This window comes from Salvelinus namaycush, chromosome 35, assembly GCF_016432855.1.
Source record: "Salvelinus namaycush isolate Seneca chromosome 35, SaNama_1.0, whole genome shotgun sequence".
Lineage (NCBI taxonomy): Eukaryota > Metazoa > Chordata > Actinopteri > Salmoniformes > Salmonidae > Salvelinus > Salvelinus namaycush.
In genome coordinates this window covers 30663206-30685596 of record NC_052341.1, presented here as the reverse complement: position 1 = coordinate 30685596, position 22391 = coordinate 30663206, and the positions used below count along the sequence as shown (strand labels likewise).

General features: G+C 42.7%; 1 protein-coding gene across 1 annotated transcript in view; it reads left to right on the top strand.

Annotated features, from left to right (window-relative positions):
* The window catches only part of LOC120029682 (zinc transporter ZIP11-like), a 110193-nt gene that overhangs the window by 34594 nt on the left and 53208 nt on the right, over positions 1-22391 (top strand). Inside the window, exon 2 of the mRNA XM_038974956.1 lies at positions 17824-18006. Coding sequence (XP_038830884.1) covers positions 17824-18006 — 183 coding nt within the window. The remainder of the gene's footprint in view (positions 1-17823; positions 18007-22391) is intronic.

Genomic DNA, 22391 nt, shown 5'->3' with positions numbered 1-22391 from the left:
AACTTGGGAAGGTTGAACACCAGACGGGCTGCGGCGTTCTGGATGAGTTGTAGGGGTTTAATGGCACAGGCAGGGAGCCCAGCCAACAGCGAGTTGCAGTAATCCAGACGGGAGATGACAAGTGCCTGGATTAGGACCTGCGCCGCTTCCTGTGTGAGGCAGGGTCGTACTCTGCGAATGTTGTAGAGCATGAACCTACAGGAACGGGTCACCGCCTTGATGTTGGTTGAGAACGACAGGGTGTTGTCCAGGATCACGCCAAGGTTCTTAGCACTCTGGGAGGAGGACACAATGGAGTTGTCAACCGTGATGGCGAGATCATGGAACGGGCAGTCCTTCCCCGGGAGGAAGAGCAGCTCCGTCTTGCCGAGGTTCAGCTTGAGGTGGTGATCCGTCATCCACACTGATATGTCTGCCAGACATGCAGAGATGCGATTCGCCACCTGGTTTCCAGCTACAATAGTCATTTACAACATTAACAATGTCTACACTGTATTTCTGATCAATTTTATGTTATTTTCATGGATAAAAAAATGTGCTTTTCTTTCAAAAACAAGGACTTTTGAACGGTAGTGTATGTATATATATTCTTCATCCATTCCTTACTTAGATTTATGTGTATTAGGTATTTGTTGTGAAATTTTTAGATATTACTTGTTAGATATTACTGCACTGTCGGAGCCAGAAGCACAAGCATTTCGCTACACCCGCAATAACATCTGCTAAACACGTGTATGTGACCAATAACATTTGATTTGATTTGATTATGGCAAGACATTCCGTTCCTCATTAGTTGATTGTCACTTTGCTCCGTCATGTGCATGCCACACAGACTCAGACAGACACACACAAACCTGTTTCATGCTGAAGCTCCACCAGAAAGGAATATTTGAATATATTTGCCTGCACTTAGTCTCTGTCCAGTGTGATAATCATTGTGTGATAATCATTGTGCACGTGTGTTATTTATTCGAGGTACTCCTCGCTCTTTTGTTTGGGTTTCAACCCTGTGTTTTTGTATCGTGTTTGTTTGGTCTACGTTCCCGTGCCTTTACACGGCACGCCGTAATTTGGGTACAATATACGATTACGCATTCCTGCGCCTGTCTCCCGAATCTCTTCATACCAATGTGAAAATTGGCCAATGTACAGTCACTTGATAATAAAATGAATGACCTCCGATCGTGGATTTGCTGTCAACGGGACTCTCGTAACTGCAATATTTTCGGACAAGATACCTCCATGGCTATCCAATTTGATGGATTCTGTGCCTCTTCATCAGTGGAGGCTGGTGATTTGAAAAATTGAGGAGGATGGGAGAGCCACAGTATAGGACGACAAAGTGTTTTTCAAAAATCGTCAAAGACAAATTATTTTAACCTAATGAATTGAATAAAGACATTTATAGTACAATATTATGGGGAATGGGAATAAGTGGGCAACTTACACAGTGTTGGAAAGAGATCACAGCAGTGATTGAATGAGGTGTTCAGAGGCATGACTAGTGCAGGACTGGATTTGGCTGGGAAGACAAAAAACTAACACAACACTTTACACGGTTAGATAAAAGAGCTAATAACGAGTTAGTCCAAGCAAGGAGTAAAATCACTGATGTGTAATAATGTGCTTGTGATTGACTCTACATACAGTAATGAGAGAAGATTGACAGGGGTACTCACAGTGCTTGGAGGGGAAACATTCAATGTGTCAGTGAATGAGCGGGCACATGAGACGTGCCTTCAGTTAATGTCACGAGAAAGTTGACAATGGTAGTGGAGTGGAGTAGTCCTCACCTCAATCAGGGAACAGAAGGGTGCTTAGCTGTAAATACAAATAGCAGATATATTCCATTACAGCTGCGCCACTCAGACATCTCAAAATTCATAAACTCAAACACATACTACACATTTTGCCCACTTGACACATCAAAGTATCCCAAGAAACTTTCCTGAATAAAGCCCTGGTCATCCACATACCTGCAAGCAGACTGTTGGCACCATAGGTCCCAGTGCGGCGGGGCAATTTTGACCCCGTGGGGCCTGTAGTTTTTCCTTATATGTTAACCTAACTAAGAAAACTCAGGACCCTATAAGATATGACAGTGATTCATCCGTTGTAAAAAGGTTTTATATGGGTTATGATGTAACCAGTTTGTGTTAATCAAATCACATGTTTTTTTTAACCTCCTGACCCTGAGGGGGATGGCCCTGTCAAACTGCACCTACCTTATATTTGTTCATATCAATTATATTTAGACTAGATTATGAGGGGGATTTCCTCTGCCCAGACACATAGACAACAACTGATAGACAATAAAACTCACAGGGGCTGAGCTTGCTTTATGCATGTTTGCATCATGCAGGCCTATGCAACTGTAGGCCTTATACAAAATGTACTCACATATGTCATCACTATTATGTTGATTGATTCATTCCAGTTAATCATTTTTTGATTAAAAACGTGTAGGCAGCCTAGCCAGCCTAATTCTGAATATAAACAAAATTTGATCACAATCACATTGTCTCCAAACACACACATGGACTATAAATACATAACAATACATTATGTTTAGGTGTAGCCGAGGCCGCTGCAACATTTATGTCATGAATTTTTGCTTGTGTCTGTCTGGAGTGATTATGTGTTATCATCTTTGCTAAATAAATGACAGAGGAAAGTGGAATGCCTACTTTAGCGCACGCGGGAAAATGTTTTTAATGGATGATGCGATGGAAGCTATCAAATCATTCAGAATGTTTTTCGACATCCCAGAAAAGACAGTCAAGTTCGATATGTGCAGCAAGTAAAGGCATCGTAACGTGCGATTACCTCTTCAAGTTCCTTGTAGTTGCCCTCGTTGGCGGAACGTTCCCTCACGTCTTATCCTCTGAAAGCAAATTCTTGCATGCCCAAAAACGCAGTGGTGTTGATAAGCCGCTTGATAACATCCCTGTTTCTTCTTACTTTCTCGTTGTGTTGCGCAGTTTGAACACGCAGACCTTCGTCATGATCAGTGCAGCTTTTTCCTAGAAGCTTCAATCTGATATGGACATTTATATGCTCCCTGCTTTTGTTTTCCCGTTTAGCTGAACGATCAATGTTCTTCAGGTGACTGTACCCACCTTTCGACCAAGGCTGAGACTTTGCAAAAAAGCAGGCAAGGCCAGCAAAACAGGCGGCTTGATGAAAGGCTTCCTGCTAACCAGCTATACTTTTGATACCAGTTGCAGTTGGTATTGAAACACCCTCACCTTCTCATCCTTCTCCATGAAACTGATCTCAGGCAGAGGTCGACCCTCGCTTTTAATTCGCACCTTTTCCGTGTACCCCAGGGGTTTGCCGGTCTACCATTCTGGCGGAGAAAACTTCACACTCGCACTGGTAGCCAGCTACTGAGATTTGGACACAAAAATAAAGTTTCAAAACCAAGAAAACAATTTATAATATACCTTCTCCGTCTCCTGTAATTTGAAAAAAACTATTACTCTTCACTCTTAATCTCTATCCAACAATGTCCCCATCTTCTCAACACATAGAACCCCCATAATGCTTTGTGACACTATCCCAATACAACACACTAGGTTCATTCTCTGATCCTAATTCTATGATTGGATGGACAACATCAGTTTATACTGCAAAAGCTTTGATTGGTTGGAGGTCCTCCGGAAGTGGTCATAATTATCATGTCTGTCTATGGAAGGGGGTGAGGCCTACGAGCCTCCTAGGTTTTGTATTGAAGTCAATGTAGCCAGAGGAGGATGGAAGCTAGCTGTCCTCCGGCTACACCATGGTGCTATCCCAGACAGTGCTGTTGAAGTTACTGTAGACCTTCATTGCAAAACAGTGCATTTTAATAAATTATTTGGTGACGTATGAATACATAGTATAGTATATAGTTTTATCTAAAAAGGATAACTTTTTTAATGTTTCACTACACCCTCATCCACATCGACGGGTTTGCAGTGGAGCGTGTCGAGAGCTTCAAGTTCCTTCAAGGTCCAAATGACTACTTAAAATGGTACACACTCATGCGCACAGTTGTGAACAAGGTGCGACAGCGCCTCTTCCGCCTCAGGAGGTTGAAAATGTTTGGCATGGGCCCTCAAATCCTCAAAAAGTTATACGGCTGCGCCAGTGAGAGCATCTTGACTGGCTGCATCACTGCTTGGTATAGCAACAGCACCAAGGGGTGCGGAAAGCCCAGGACATCACTGAAAATTGTTCAAGACTCCAGCCGCCCAAGCCATAAAGTGTTCTCTCTGCTTCCGCACGGCAAGTGGTACCTGCGCATCAAGTCTGAAACCAATAGGCTCCTAAACAGTTTCTATCCCCAAGCCAAAAGTCTGTTAAATAGCTAACAAAATGGCTACATGGACTATCTGAGTTGATCCTTGTATTTATTTATCTTTTTTTGTCACAGGACTCTACACACTCATGCACACTGACACTCCAACACACACATTTATACGGACTCTAAAAACAAACCCACACACTCACATACAATCTTAATTTATGCTGCTGCTACTCTGTTTATCATATATCCTGATGCCTAGTCACCTTACCCCTATACATATCTACCTCTATCACTCCAGTATCCCTGCACATTGTAAATAGGATATTGGAACTGACTCTATTAGTAGCTTCTTACTTTCTCGTGTTCTTCTTATTTTTATTTACTGTGTGTTTTTTGTTCTACTTTATTTGTAGTGCCACATTGACATTGGTTACTGCATTGTTGGGTTTAGAGCTAGCAAGAAAGGCATTTCACTGTACTTGTGCATGTGACATTAAAATCTTGAAACTGAAAGCAGAGAGGAGATGACAGCCTGGAGAGGTGACACGTCCGACACGGTTTATTTTGAGGACCGTTATAAGTCACTATCTACAGCAGTGATTCCAATAATGTGGTCACTTTGTAATATGTGACCCATTAGCTTGTGGAGAAAATTGATTGTATTATGAGTCAGGGGAGTGTGCGTGTGCTCGTGCATGTGTGATGTGACAAGTGATTGACAGGTAGAATGGCTGTACTAGAGATTGTCAATCAAACCTTGCCAAATAGAATCCACAGTGACATTCAGCCACAGCACACACACTCCTGATGAGCCCTCAGCTCTTAGAGGGATGTGGTCCCAGACAATGTCTGAAAGCTCCTATCTATCACATACTAATTAGTGTGATCCTTCAACACCTTTTCTCCCTAAGGTCCCTAGTGGCTGCTGTAATGAATGGCTTTCAATGGGATGACTATATGATCGAATACGCCAGACAAACATTATTTCCGGCGTTTGACGTAGCTGTATTTTAGTCACTGGATGTGGAGAGAAGATGGTTTCACAAAGAGAGCATTAGTACTACCTGTCATTGCTGTGTGTGTACTATGTTGTTGTGTGGGGGGAGGGTCTCAGTGTGTGTGTGTGTGTGTCTCAGGTCCGTCATGGTCTGGGGCGGTGTGCCACAGCATCATCGGACTGAGACAGAAATGTCAGTGTTCTGCCATGGCCAGTGAAGAGCCTGGATCTCAATCCCATTGAGCACGTCTGGGACCTGTTGGATCGGAGGGTGAGGGCTAGGGCCATTCCCCCCAGAAATGTCTTGCAGGTACCTTGGTGGAAGAGTGGGGTAACATCTCACAGCAAGAACTGGCAAATCTGGTGCAGTCCATGAGGAGGAGATGCACTGCAGTACTTAATTCAGCTGGTGGCCACACCAGATACTGACTGTTACTTTTCATTTTGACCCACCCCCCCCCAGCCCTTTGTTCAGGGACACATTTTTACATTCCTGTTAGTCACATATCAGTGGAACTTGTTCAGTTTATGTCTCAGTTGTTGAATCTAGTTATGTTCATACAAATATTTACACATGTTAATTTTGCTGAAAATAAACGCAGTTGACAGTGAGAGGAAGTTTCTTTTTTTGCTGAGTTTAGTAATTGGAGTGTATGAATTCCCCAGAGGTTATTATCTGTATTGACCAGGAGAAGAGGCTAGTTGACTCCTGAATCTACCTCAGTTATATCTTAAGTTTCATATAATTAAAGTTTGAGCTTTCTACTCTCTCTCCGATGCTACTTCCTCCTTAGCATTCATCTTATCACTCTCTCTCTCTCTCTCTCTCTCAGCAGCTCATAATACAATTTATGAATGAATAAATGTACCCTGAGCTCAAATATCTACACTGAACAAAAATCTAAACGCAACATGCAACAATTTCAAATATTTTACTGAGTTACAGTTCATATAAGGAAATCAGTCAATTGAAATGATCATGGCACAAGGCGAGACGCAGATGCAGAAACACAGGAGGCAGATGATTGGAGTCTTACAATGTTTAGTAACCCAAAAAGGGGTAGGCAAGGGAATGGTCGTGTACAGGCAAAAGGTCTAAACCAGTTCAGAGTCCAATAGGTACCGAAGGGCAGGCAGATTCATGGTCAGGGCAGGCAGGATGATCAGGCAGGCAGGAAAGTAGTCCAGAGTCAGGCAGTAGTCAAAACCGGGAAGACTAGCAAAAGAGAATAGAAAAGGAGTACGGGGAAGAACACGCTGGTTGACTTGACTAAACATACAAGACGAACTGACACAGAGAGACAGGAAACACAGGGATAAATACACTGGGGAAAATAAGCGACACCTGGAGGGGGTAGAAACAATCACAGGGACAGGTGAAACAGATCAGGGCGTGACAGAAATAAATGCATTAGGCCCTAATCTATAGATTTCACATGACTGGGAATACAGATATGCATCTGTTCGTTACAGGTACCTTTAAAAAATGTAGTGGCGTGGATCAGAAAACCAGTCAGTATCTGGTGTGGACACCATTTGCCTCATGCAGAACGACACATCTCCTTCGCATAGAGTTGATCAGGCTGTTGATTGTGCGGGAACTGGAACATGCTGTCGTACACAGTGGTCCAGAGCATGCCAAACATTTTCAATGGGTGACATGTCTGGTGAGGATGCAGCGAATAGCTTCCAGGTGATGGCGACGGGTGAATGGCACGGCACTGGGCCTCAGGATCTTTTCACGGTATCTCTGTGCATTCAAAATGCAATTTGTTTGTTGTCCATAGCTTTTGCCTGCCCATACCATAACCCCACCACCACCATGGGGCACTCTGTTCACAATGTTGACATCAGCAAACTGCTCACCCACACAACGCCATACACGCTGTCTGATTTCTGACAATTTCTGACAGTTTGTGCATAAATTCTTTGGTTGTACAAACCTACAGTTTCATCAGCTGTCTCGGTGGCTGGTCTCAGACAGTCCCGCAGGTAAAGAAGCCAGCTTATGGTAGAGAAATGAACATTAAATGATCTGGCAACTGCTCTGGTGGACATTCCTGCAGTCAGCATTCCAATTGCACGCTCCCTCAAAACTCGAGACATCTGTGGCATTGTGTTGTGTGACAAAACTGCACATTTTAGAGTGGCCTTTAATTGTCCCCAGCACAAGGTTCACCTGTGTAATGATCATTCCGTTTAATCAGCTTATTGATATGCCACACCTATCAGGTGGATGGATTATCTTGGGAAAGAAGAAATGCTCACTAATAGTGATGTAAACAAATTTGTACACAACATTTGAGAGAACTAAACTTTTTGTGCGTATGGAAAATATCTGGGATCTTTTATTTCAGCTCATGAAACATGGGACCAACACTTTACGTGTTGCGTTTTGTATTTTTGTTCAGTGTATATGGTCTGTAAGGATCTAAGTGAACTAAATGCTCTCATTTGTCCCAGTATTTTCTTCCTAATAGAGAATTACACATAAGGATGGTTAGACCCTTTTCATAACTGTGTAGGAATAAGAGCATGTGAGCGGAATTTAATGGTTGGAAATCCCGCTCAGCGCTCCATGTCCTTTCCTACCACTCAGCTAAAAACCGCTCCATGCTCCAGCTCCAAATACACTCCATTCATTAAAATCACAATTTAACCAACACCCATCTATTTTTGTGACTACCTGGACCTACCAATTGGTTTCTAAGTATTGAAACCAAACCATACGGATTTGAATGAAAGTGTTTGAATAAACACAAAAAGGTGGATGTATGAAGCGAATATCATTTCAAATAGGCTACATGTCATATTAAACAGCATATAAACACTCTAAATAGGTCAGGAGCCAGACAGGGAGTCTAAGAAGGAACGAAAATGAATGATTTAGGCTATATTATTTCAAAGCTATAGCCTACAAAGAAAGACATTGTGAAGCATTTGCAAGTGCGACACAATAGGCTGGAAGGGACATAAGGCGCTCAGCATTTAAACATTTTGTTGTATTAAATCATTATAGTCTATAAATTGTGCATGTAGGCTGTGACTTACTTAGAATTAAATTTAAATTAAATGAAAAAGACTTAGTACCTTTGAATTACATTTTAAAATTCCTTTTTAGAAACACGAGTTTGACCAGTCTGTGGCTTCAGGCTCATGCGATGTTGCCTAGAGAGCCGGCCAGCAGCGGGGAATATCCTCTCCACACTTGCAGAGCCAGTGGGGATGCGAAACACCCTTTTGCCACTCTTGCTAGACTGGGCAGAGATGTAGAGATTAAAAAAAAAAAAAAATCTATAGGTAGGCCTAAAGGTTTTAATTCAAAATAACACAATCAAAACAGAAAGCTCCTTGAACATAGGAATATTCTAGGCCTATTTGGCCAAATGTATAGATAATAAACCGAAAATGAACGAAACATTTAAAATATCAGATTTTTTGTTTATAAATACTTTGCTGCCATGACACTTAGTTATCTACCCACCTCATTACTTTATTTTAGCATGTGCACGTAGTAAGTTGTTGCAACCCCTATTACTAGCCTGTTCAATATCTCTTTCGTATCGTCTGAGATCCCTAAAGATTGGAAAGCTGCCGCGGTCATCCCCCTCTTCAAAGGGGGAGACACTCTAGACCCAAACTGTTACAGACCTATATCCATCCTGCCCTGCCCTGCCCTGCCCTTGCATGCCCTTGCAAGATCAACGACCATTTCGAATCCTACCGTACCTGTGTCAAATCGGAGGGCCTGTTGTCCGGACCTCTGGCAGTCTCTATGGGGGTGCCACAGGGTTCAATTCTCGGGCCGACTCTTTTCTCTGTATACATCAATGATGTCGTCTTGCTGCTGGTGATTCTCTGATCCACCTCTATGCAGACGACTCCATTCTGTATACATCTGGCTCTTCTTTGGACACTGTGTTAACAAACCTCCAAATGACCTTCAATGCCATACAACACTCCTTCCGTGGCCTCCAACTGCTCTTAAATGCTAGTAAAACTAAATGCATGCTCTTCAACCGATCGCTGCCCGCACCCGCCCGCCCGACTAGCATCACTACTCTGGACGGTTCTGACTTAGAATATGTGGACAACTACAAATACCTAGGTGTCTGGTTAGACTGTAAACTTTCCTTCCAGACTCACATTAAGCATCTCCAATCCAAAATAAAATCTAGAATCGTCTTCCTATTTCGCAATAAAGCCTCCTTCACTCATGCTGCCAAACATACCCTCGTAAAACTGACTATCATACCGATCCTTGACTTCGGCGATGTCATTTACAAAATAGCCTCCAACACTCTACTCAGCAAATTGGATGTAGTTTATCACAGTGCCATCCGTTTTGTCACTACAGCCCCATATACTACCCTCGCTACATATCCGTCGCCAAACCCACTGGCTCCAGGTCATCTATAAGTCTTTGCTAGGTAAAGCCCCGCCTTATCTCAGCTCACTGGTCACCATAGCAACACCCATCCGTAGCACGCGCTCCAGCATGTATATTTCACTGGTCACCCCAAAGCCAACACCTCCTTTGGCCGCCTTTGCTTCCAGTTCTCTGCTGCCAATGACTGGAACGAATTGCAAAAGTCACTGAAGCTGGAGTCTTATATCTCCCTCACTAACTTTAAGCATCAGCTGTCAGAGCAGCTTTCCTATCCCTGCATATGTACACAGCCCATCTGTAAATAGCCCACCCAACTACCTCATCCCCATTTTTGGGCTCTTTTGCACCCCAGTATCTCTACTTGCACATCATCATCTGCACATCTATCACTCCAGGGTTAATGCTAAATTGTAATTATTTCACCACTATGGCCTATTTATTGCCTTACCTCCCTAATCTTACTACATTTGCACACACTGTATATAGATTTGCACACTGTATATAGATTTGCACACACTTCATTTGCACACCATCTGTAAATAGCCCGCCTAACTACCTCATCCCCATATTGTTATTTTTTTGCTCTTTAGCACCTCAGTATTTTTACTTGCACATCATCATCTGCACATCTATCACTCCAGTGTTAATGCTAAATTGTAATTACTTCGCCACTATGGCCTATTATTACTATATATATTACTATTGCCTTACCTCCCTAATCTTATACATTTACACACACGGTACATAGATTTTTCTATTGTGTTATTGACTGTACGTTTGTTTATCCCATGTGTAACTCTGTGTTGTTTGTGTCACACTGCTTTGCTTTATCTTGGCCAGGTCGCAGTTGTAAATGAGAACTTGTTCTCAACTGGCCTACCTGGTTAAGTACAGGTGAAATTTAAAAAAGTACACACTCGTGCTTTTGGGATAAGATTCCACAATGATTCTTTAGTTGTGGACACTAAATCACTGCACTCCCTCTCTCGCTGTTGGTCCTCATCTTTGTAAGTCACCTTGATTTAGCACCAGTGTATTATCACTGTCTTTATGAAACTTTTAGCAAACTCCATGACCGTAGCTTAAGCAAGGGGCTATAGAAGCACACAAGTAGACCACAAATGCATGCTGGGGCGGGGATGCCCTGAGCTCGTGAAGTGAGCGTTACTGGAGCGAAATTGGAGCGGGCGAGAAGGCCGATGCTCCAGCCTTTGGGAATCTCGCTCTGCTCTCCAGGAAAAATTGGGCATGCTCCGCTCTGCTCCAGCTCCACTCACATAGTCTGGTATTAGTAGCCTAAACCAAGGCTGACGTACATCCCCGTATCTTATCCTTTGACCCTGTGTGGATGGGTAATTGGGGTCTTTGTCCCTCCGTTCCCCACTCAATGGCGCGTACGTGCATATGATCTTATTTAATATGCTCAAGATTGCTCTCAAGTGTGTGTGGTATGCTTTTGCGTGTGTGTGTGTGCGCGTGCCTGTGGGTGTGTTTGTGTGTGGGATGCTTGTGTGTGTGTGTGTGTGTGTGTGTCTTCCTGACACTATTTCCCAATGATCAGAGAGATGAGTAGGTTAATTATAGTATAATCAAAGCCTTCTTCCTGTAGATCAGTTTCTACTCTAGGGGGGGGTTGGCTGTTGGACCTGGAACCCATTGCCCAGCTGCAATCAATCAGCCCCCCTATACACAGACACACACACACACACCACAGACACACACACACACAACCCCATCTCCCGACCACTTTTACTCTAATGCAAGATGAGAGCCAGTGAAGTGGGCACCTGAGCTCCTGGGAGCCACATACAAATACGTCTCTCCAGCTCGTATGCTAGGTTTGCCCACGCTAAAGTCACCATATGGGAATAAGGTACAGGCCACACGCTAATTAGCGGGCACAGGGTCATGCTGACAAGTGTTATCCTGCCCTTGAAGCCTTCTGATATTGCCCTTTATTTGGCTCCCCTACTCACATAACTAATTTAATTGTGAAAAACAACATTTCTATTTGAATTTATTCAGCTGATTCAGGGCTCTACACTAAATCTTTCCACTGGTGCAACCCACTTTTTAAGTTGATGGCAACAGCACATTTTTTATTTTATTTTTTATTTTACCAGGTAAGTTGACTGAGAACACGTTCTCATTTGCAGCAACGACCTGGGGAATAGTTACAAGGGAGAGGAGGGGGATGAATGAGCCAATTGTAAACTGGGGATTATTAGGTGACCATGATGGTTTGAGGGCCAGATTGGGAATTTAGCCAGGACACCGGGGTTAACACCCCTACTCTTACGATAAGTGCCATGGGATCTTTAATGACCTCAGAGAGTCAGGACACCCGTTTAACGTCCCATCCGAAAGACAGCACCCTACACATTGGCATTGGGATATTTTTTTTTAGACCAGAGGAAAGAGTGCCTCCTACTGGCCCTCCAACACCACTTCCAGCAGCATCTGGTCTCCCATCCAGGGACTGACCAGGACCAACCCTGCTTAGCTTCAGAAGCAAGCCAGCAGTGGTATGCAGGGTGGTATGATTTAGTCCCCACTATTTTTCACCGCTGCATGGCAATAATGACCTGACCTGTGTCCCATAATGTACATTCATTACATACAGATCCAGGCTTATAATGACTAGCGATCTTTTAAATTAGCATGCCCTTGCAAGGCTTGACATTCAGGTAAATTTGCCAGTGGCAGACCGGGCCAGTGTCAACTGAAAGCAATTGGCCCAAATGAAAAAATACTGGCCTGGGAAAGTAGATGATGCATGCATAATTTAAATGTTATCTTTAATTTGCGGGCTGGGGCAAGTAGCCTATCATGACCTACTTTCCATTCACGCCCTGATCTGTTTCACCTGTCTTTTTGCTTGTTTTCTTTATGGTAAATTCCTTTTTCCCGGTTTCATTTTTCCCGGGTATCCTAGTTTTTCTTTTATGAAATCACACAACTAAAACAATTGAATGTACTAAGACCACAACAATGCTTAAACCACATCAGGAGGCCACTTTTGAGGTCTGGGAACAATCCCCTCAAAATTAGAAAGTTGAAGCTCATTTGTTACATTTCTACACAATTTAAAACCCCTAAAATGCTATTTGGAGAACAGCAAAAACAAACAAAAATGACCCCATTCATTGTAGTAGTAAAAATAAAGAAGAACCATTGGAATGAGTAGGTGTGTCCAAAATAGCCTAGCAGTAGTGATTATTGTGTTATGGTTTAGATGGAATGATCTAGGTGCAAATGTATTTGAGGCCGGAGGCAAAGTACATAAGGGGCCAGTGTTTGAGACAGAATATTTTCATACGGGGTGTTAGTTGCAGAGTCTGTCAGGACCGACATAAGTATATTCTATGGAGTCCCAAAAACAAAAGCGTTAACATTACAAGGAATTGGGGAAGCGGAATTGAATATGACTGGGGCGGAGATTTGTGAGGCTCATAGATTAAGGAAGTGGGTAATAGTCTCTGGGGAGCGATACCACTCATCTATGTATAGTGATACAGGGGATAGCTCATAGTAGAGGAAGGCCAGCTAACTGTGACAGTACAGAGACTACTATGAAGTCAAGTTGAACGTCACACATACCCAGATCATGGTGGGAGTAGCAGAGATAGTGTTGTCATTTCAGACACAATTGTCAATTTTCAGTGAAGGGTTCATCGAAAGCGATACAACTACTACCCATGTCTTTGACCATAGGACCAGTAACAATACCTGGATCATTTTACATGGCGACGGGTGTGGAACCAATTTTGGGGTTGGATAATTGATGCAAAATGCCAGGGGAATGGATTCTAAAAAGTAACAAGTTAAAATTGGCACGGGCAAGCACTCCTTGCAAAATCAGAAAACCTTGGGCGTTTTTTTTAACCTCGTGAGACACTTTATTCCGTCTTCTTCTGAAATAGCTTTATAGAACTGACGAAAGGGAGGAGAGGTCACGAGAAATTAGAGTGGAGATAATATTGTGAGTAATTGTTTGTGGAGTTTGGTAACCCCAATGCTGTCGCTTGACAGAATTGCTTTTCAGAACTCTACAAATAATGTTCTCAGGTACCCAATTTTATCGATTTCTGTGCCTCTCGCGACGGTATCTAGGGTGTTCAAATTTCCTCATTCATGGCTCGGATACACGCACACTATTAACAATTTTCCAAGGTAGTGAAACCCACTTCGGCGAGTAGTTATGGTATTTGTGCCTATTAATTGGCCACGGCACCTGATACCTTAGAACCAAAACTGAAGAGTCTGCCAATTTAATGCTGGAGAATACCGGAGCCCTAATGTCTTTACACCAGTGTCACGTTTCAAATATCAGTGTTGTTGACAACACACATTACCAAAATGATTCACAGTTGTCTTCCAATTTCCACATAATATGTCACGGTTGCCCGCACCAATAGGGCATAAACCAACCTCTCTCCTTATTGCTACTGCTACTGTTCAAACAACGTTCAAATATCTTTTTGCTTTTCTAACCATGAGTGTGTTTCAACCTTCTATAACCATCCACATTCCCTCCTTTTGTCCTTCTCCATGGACTACTTCTCTACAACCTACCGTACTAGTTCACAAGGATAACAATTTATCCATACACACACACTCTACCCCCCCCCCCCTTTATGGGTTTAGTAGGGAACCAACCCCACTTACCCTCTGCAGGTACCAACCTAATTACCTTCCAGGAATTACCCTATGCTTATATGAAGCTAGCAGGAACCAACCCACTTGGGATTTACCGCCTTGGAGTTATCCTCCGCTGGGACTAACCTGCCCGGGATAACATTCCAGGACTTACCCTATACTTTATGGTACTCTCAGGAAAATAACCCACTCAGGATTTATCCCCTAGGATTTACCCTCTGCAGGTACTACCCTGCTCTGGTTTTCTAGGTCAATATCCTATCATTTGTTCAGCCTACGACTCTCATCTCCCCAATAAGTCAGAATGAGTGATAACAGGTATAGGAACTGTGGCTACCTTGTTTTTGGTGCCGGCTCCTGTTTCACTGATTCAGACTTTCTAGTTCGACTGTAAATCGTGGTGAATCCTGCCGACAATGCCAACTGTTAGGTTCTAAGCGAACAGAGTAAAACTCAGGACAACTAGTAAACCTCAAACCAATTTCATTCACCCAATGTGTCAAACAGCTGAAAAAACAAAGATATATTTCCACCAGAACAAGTATTTATACCCTCCCATTAGGCGGAGTCAACTCCTTGCATATCTAGACAGCCAATACATCTCTGTTGCTAGGCAGGAAGTTAAGTGATGTGTGTAATAAAACTGTTCCGTCTCATTTCATTTGACCTGACCTGACCTCGGCCCCCAAATTCCTTACTCCCTAATCCACTGCTATTCAACCTTATCAGTGACCGCAACCAAGTGATTGGCTTTTTCCTCACTCAGTAACTTTCCATACCCCTAGTTCTTATCCACCCTCCATTGACCCCGCCATATACATTCCTTATACATGTAATAATTAACTTCTAGTATAGCAAGTATTTCAAGCTAGAATCCAACAGTCCCTCCTTTTTGAATAGCAGCCCCATACTGTTCAACATTATATAAACTTTGAAATGACTTATAAATGAACAGAAAATAAAACATGCTTAACATTCTCAGTTGATTTGTATGTTAACTTATTAAGGCCTCTGATCAAAAATCACACTATGCACACTCTGTAGGAGATGTGATGCTATAATTACAGCGAACTTCCCTTCCGGTGAGGTGATCTCCTGTATACAGGGATCTGTAGCTAGTCTTACAAGTAGCTAGTCTTACCTTCTTGAATGAACCCCTCACTGAAAGTTGACAATACTGTCTGAAATGACAACACTATCTCTGCTACTCCCACCATGATCTGGGTATGTGTGACGTTCAACTTGACTTCATAGTAGTCTCTATATGTGACCGACCGGCTCGATTCGGTCTTATGTAACAAAATGTGAAATTGTGTTTTTTACATTGGATAAAAGTAGAGACTCAGAGCTAGAAAATGATATATCATACACTACAGTTGAGGAACAATAGGAAAGTTGATAAACTCTTTTTTGGAGAAAATGGTCTTTGAATGTCTTGGTACCTACTGTAGGGCTCTTCTTTGTCTACACCCATTCACACCCTCTTTTGTTTATTTAACCTTTATTTAACTAGGCATATCAGTTAAGAACAAATTCTTATTTACAATGGTGGCCTACCCCGACCAAACCCGGACGACGTTGGGCCAATTTTGCACCACCCTTTGGGACTCCCAATCACGGCCGGGTGTGATACAGCCTGGATTCTAACCAGGCACTGCTGCACTATTGCACTGAGATGCAGCGTCTTAGACCACTGCGCCACTCGGGAGCCCTCTTAAGTTTTAGCCCCACCCATCTCTTTAATGGTTGTTCCGAGCGTTCTGTCCTAACAACAGCTGTCATGCACCCAAGCTAACTGGCTAACGTTTGTCTAGCTTGCTATCTGTTTCCAGACACAAATGAGAAAACAGCTCACTGTCCACTTTACTCGTCCCTAGCAGAGCTGGCTAGGCTGTTTATATGTTATCCAGAGCGTTGGTGAATGCAACTATGCTGCTGGCAACAATTGATGCATTTTTGCCAACGTTTACTGACACCGGCCGTATTCAATAGGTGATGAACGTTCGGAAATTTGGCAGTTATTCTGCACTCTGGCACACTCAGATGAAAGTGCTCTGAAATCGCAATAGATAGCTAGAGCAAATTTACAGTTGTCGCAGTGACATTCTTTTGAAATGGTTACTTGCATAGTAGAATCTTTTGTTAAGACATGTAGCTAATTAGCTAGGTAAACAATGAACTATAATCCCAACTCATGACATTATTACCCTGCATAAATCTGCAGGTAGCTAAATAACCAGGTTCAATGTTAGCTAGTTAACATTAGGCTATAACTAGGCTATAACACAGATCATACACGTAACGTTAGCTAGCTGACCTAACAGCAGCAGTCAAGCACCCAAGCTAACTGGCTAACGTTGGAGTTTGGGCGTGGTCTCTCTCCATGCGCACTTCACGCGCACGGTCTCAGGACATGCCGCACTCAGCTTCAGGTAGAAGTGTTGAAGGACAGGGCCAAAATAAACGCCGTTGTCGCCATTACATCAGCTGGTTAGAGGGGGTGAGGCTCACACTGTTCTCGGTCGAATTATTCCTTCCATGCATCTAGATACCAGCTGTAGTCACTATCACCATAACTTCGAGAGAGGACAGATCAGAACAACAGTTGAATGCATTTCTGATTCAGGAAATCCAGACACATTTTTCCCCGTATGACTAATTGTTACATTCCCACTTTTCTTAATACAAAATGTCTTAAGACAAACGTCAAAGGGTATACCAACACTCTGTTGAAACCATTTTGCAAATTGGCTTAAAGTCCCTTATCATACTGGCGACCTCACCGCAGAGTTACAGGGTCAGGGAGTTAGAGGGCTAACCCTTAGGGTCTGCTGTATGGTCGGGATATCTCCCTATCTGGTGAGATTTGTTATTGAAGCAAAGACAAAAATGAAATCAAAATAACTACAGCAATACACTTCTTCATATGTACCAGCATGAACAGTTGTATTATCATCATTTAGTCATTTCCAGAGTGTGCAGTCACTTTACTCTCTGAATTTAAAGTAGTTTGTTCAATTTGTTTTTGCTAATTGCATTGACGCACTCGTTATTCTTGTGTCGAACAATTTAACAATCATTTGCAGTCATTTGATAATTTCCAGTGCTGTTCTCTTTGTGTATTGTTTATGCTGATTCAAGCAGACAATTGCCGTAATGACATTGTTTTAGTTAATTAACTGAGATTTCATGATATTAAATTCATGCTGTTTGTAAATTGTTACTGTTAGCTAAATAATGGAATTGTGCTCATGCCTTTAGACTGAAAACATAATACAAGTGACGAAGACCATACTCATCAGCTTCTCATCAGACCTCTGTCTCACTTGGACTTTTCATTAGATCTCATTTGCTGAAATAATGGTTACCATTGCTTAATCGTCTTCGAACATTGATTAATCATATTCTAATCTGAAAGATTGCTTGATTGGCAAGAGCAGTATGTTGTAGGAATGTTGTCTGAATGTTGTCTTTTCTTCTTTACAGATAAGCTTGAGAACGGAGGAGACGTGTACCAAAGGAGGAAAGGCCCCTATGCCGATGCTGGCTCTTCAGACTCCGAGGGACAGGAAGTGGGCAGTCGGCAACAGGATGGGGCAGGGCAAACAGGAAGCAGCTGGAGGCGCATCGTCCTCCTGATCCTGGCCATCACCATCCACAACATCCCAGGTGAGAAGAACCCACCATAGCCCAGTCTGTGTTGCTCAGTCCCAAACCAACCCCTACACCCTACCTTCTAGATACTAGCCCCTATCATATTTCCCTAGTATTTTCATCAACATCTGAATTGGATAGGTTAGGTTCTTAAGGATCAGTAATATGGTAACAGGCTGATTCCCTTTGTGGAATTTTCCCCATATTACTGAAGCTACACCTCAGCAATCCTCTCAGAGGGAGTAGTGGGTAGGGGTCATTTTAGTATAGCTAAAGATATATCTGTAGCAGTGATTTTGAAGAGCTAACACACCATTTGCTATAGCTTTCTCCTCTAGTTGGTAGGCTTGGGCGGTATACTGTATATACCGTATACCGGGGTATTTGGAATAAGTCACGGGATGGTTTTTCAATATAATCAAAACAATGTCTTTGAGGTTTTTCAATCAATTTGAATATTTGTAGCTACTTTTTAAGTTAATACCTGCAGTCAACCTTTGCAATACGTTATCTTACATTATGAAGCTTACAGTAGTTCCGCAGAACTGTTGACCCACTCACGTGTTTGTTTGTAAAAAGCACAACGGAAGAAAGCGGGAGCTGGTGAGTCCAGCTGTGTATTTGGTTTAACTTGCTAGTTCGGAAAGTAAGTGGCTGAATTAATAAGGAGGCCAATGGGCTTTTTGTGTTTATAACACCGCCTTGTGTACTAAAACGGTAATAAAACTGAAATCCCGGGATGAGAGAAGGACGGTATGACGATACGAACATCTGGATACCGCCCAACCCTACTAGTCTGACTGATGATGGAGTATTGATGAGGATGAGTTGTGCTTTCCTGAAGGGGCTATGCACTTACCGCTAGGCGTCCCCTGCTTGTTGAGGCAAGTCTGCTCCAATCTGTGTTTTCACCGTAATTAGACCTGCGCCAACTGGGAGAATCAATAGCAGTGTTTTCAGAGGTTTCAGGGGGGAGAGTGTGATCCGTGGTCATTCCACATGTGTCACTCCACATGTGTTAGTGAAATATGGATGAGAACAACAAAAACTGTCCATTAGTTCAATGTACAAACATAGTTACCTAATCGATGGCCTCGCCCCAAAGTGTGGTCCTTTTAATTGGAGGAAAAAGTCAGCGTGAGAAGTTTAATTGATTCCTGTGTTCACGGGCAGTCTGGCTTAACTCCACGTGAACAGATGTACATAGTTTAATGACAGTGTCGGGTGAAGTTGCCCCTACACGCTGATCTTGGGTCAGTTTTACATTTTCAATGCTAATGGTTAAGGTTAGGGTTGGGGGAGGGGAAGCTGATCCTAGATCTGTACCTAGGGGGAATTACACCTCAGAGTTTTAATGCCGGTGTTTTCCAGGAAGTGCGGATGAACGCTCATCCATATGAATTGGTGACACGTACCGTCTGTGCTATCATGGCTGGTGAAATACAGTAATCTGAATCAGCACGCATAGCAACAATGAGTTATAGACTATACAGACACATCATTTACCTGGTATGTCTTAATGTTAGCATGACAAGGCCATGTTACAAGGCGTCAATTCAGTGCAGTTTTTATTGGGGGGGCGGGATATCAGAGCTGGTGAAATGTCGTCATTTGAAACAGAACGTAATGACAAATACAATACACATACAGACACATCATTACACCCCATTAGCCTGGTATATCTCAATGTTATCATGACAAGGCCATGCATGCTACAAGGCGTCAATTTAGTTTCAATTTTGTCGGAGTGTGGAAGTGGTGATCCTAACTGACCTAAGACAGGGAATTTTTACTAACATTAAGTGTCAGGAATTGTGAAAAACTGAGTTTAAATGTATTTGGCTAAGGTGTATATAAACTTCCGACTTCAACTGAAGTCCCCACAAGAATAGTAAACAAACTAAATATTTGACCATGTCACGCCCTGGCCATAGAGAGGCTTTTATTCTCTATTTTGGTTAGGCCAGGGTGTGACTAGGGTGGGCATTCTAGTTAATTTATTTCTATGTTTTCTATTTCTTTGTGTTTGGCCGGGTGTGGTTCTCAATCAGAGGCAGCTGTCTATCGTTGTCTCTGATTGAGAACCATACTTAGGTATCCCTTTTTTCCACCTGTCTTTTTGGGAAGTTGACTTTGTTTAGGGCACATAGCCTTTAGCTTCACGGTATGTTTTCGGAGTGTTTATTGTTTTGTTCGGCGTCATTTTTATTAATAAAAGAAAAATGTACGCTCACCACGCTGCACCTTGGTCCTCTTCATTTAACGGCTGTGACAGACCAACTGGCGACATTTTGTTCTTCCAAACAAGGTCAAATGCAATTTCTAGGGGGTTTAGGGTTAAGGTTAGAATTAGTGTTAGGGTTAGGAGCTAGGGTTAGTTTTAGGGTTAGGAGATAAGGTTAGGTTTAGGGTTAAGGTTGGGTTTCGAGAAAATAGGATTTTGAATGGGACTGAATTGAGTGTCCCCACAAGGTCAGTTATACAAGACTGTGTGTGTGTGTGTGTGTGTGTGTGTGTGTGTGTGTGTGTGTGTGTGTGTGTGTGTGTGTGTGTGTGTGTGTGTGTGTGTGTGTGTGTGTGTCTGGTAATCGTGTTGGATCAGGGACAGGGGAAATGTAATCAATCAACAGCTCAAAGCTGACAGGTATGGGAGCACTCAAAGGCATAATTTAACTTACTGAGGATTAGCGTGATAGCATTGGAACGCGTACAAATATACTACCGGACCCCAGTTCTCTCTCCCAGAGCCATCGTCATGCTTCTCTGGTCATCAATGATTATTGACTAGATGTATTACTACCATTACGCCGCTGTTCATTGATTATTCATTTCCATGAGCATTAGTGTGTACAGTATCTATTTATCCTGCTACTGGTCACTATTACTTGTGTTTACATGTATATATTACCATTAGTATATTACCATAAGTATTTATGTATATCTGCTACCAGTCACTTCAACAACAACAAAAATCAACATATATAGCAATTAGACCTAGACGACATAACTTTCTCTGATATAGATCATTAATATTTACATTTCCCAAATAGACATAATTGTGGAGATAGATGGATACACACACACACACACACACACACACACACACACACACACACACACACAAATGACTGTTCATCGTATAATGTTTCCTGACCTCGGCTGGTGTGGACTGGACTGATCTGAACCGCAACACAGAAACCTCCCTAGGCTTATCAGTTACCAGTAGTCAGCCCACTGAGCCATTCACCAGTCCACTGTTAATTAAGCTTCCCCACATTGAGCCCACCAAGCCATGCTGCTGTCTCTGACTGTCCCTGTCCTCCCCTGAGAATTGGCTGTGTGTGTGTGCCACATTTACATGATAGAAGCTTGGCAAGCCACAGAGCACTACCAAGCAAGCTTTTTCTCTGGCTAACCAACAAGGCGTGCAACAAATTTGACTGTGCGATTGACAGCTGAATACAGTCCCCCTGAGAGGTCACTAGCGGTTGGGGATACGGATCCCACACACACACGCACGGACGCAGGCACACACACGCATACACACACAGATAGTGAGAGGATGAGTACATATGAGCTCGTTCTGGTCCAGTGGCCCAGCTCCAGGCTCTGCCCCAGGCTCAGCGGACCAAACAAAGCCCCCCCCCCTCTGGCGATGCTCAACAGTGGTTGGCTGTAGGCTTGTCCTCTGGGCCTGTGGCCTTTTCTTTAAAGCCTCATTGCTCAGCTTAATCTGCACTCATGTTTATAAGAGCTTTTGGGATTTAGCCCTCTGAGGTGTATAGTCTCTTCTTCTTTTTATCGCCAAGCAACGTTTTCATGTTTACTCTGTGTTTGACACTGAAAGAGACATGCTTAGATACAGATTGTTTGGAAGGTAATTTGTATTTGATCTAAATAATTTTTCTTCACTCAGTTGTTTCCCTGAGTATTCTCTCTCATGTTCCTCTACAGCTCTGTTTTCCATGCTGACTGTGTATGTGTGTGGGTGTGTGCTTGAGCATAGATGTACATGTGTGTATGTGTAAGAGTGCATCTGTGCCTGACCATGCACATACAGTTGAAGTCAGAAGTTTACATACACATAGGTTGGAGTCATTAAAACTTGTTTTTCAACCACTCCACAAATTTCTTGTTAACAAACTATAGTCTATACACATACAGAAACATCATTACACACCATTAGCCTGGTATATCTCAATGTTATCATGACAAGGCCATGCATGCTACAAGGCGTCAATTTAGTTTCAATTTTGTCAGAGTGTGGAAGTGGTGATCCTAACTGACCTAAGACAGGGAATTTTTACAAGGATTAAATGTCAGGAATTGTGAAAAACTGAGTTGAAATGTATTTGGCTAAGCTTTATGTAAACTTCCGACTTCAACTGTACAGTCGTGGC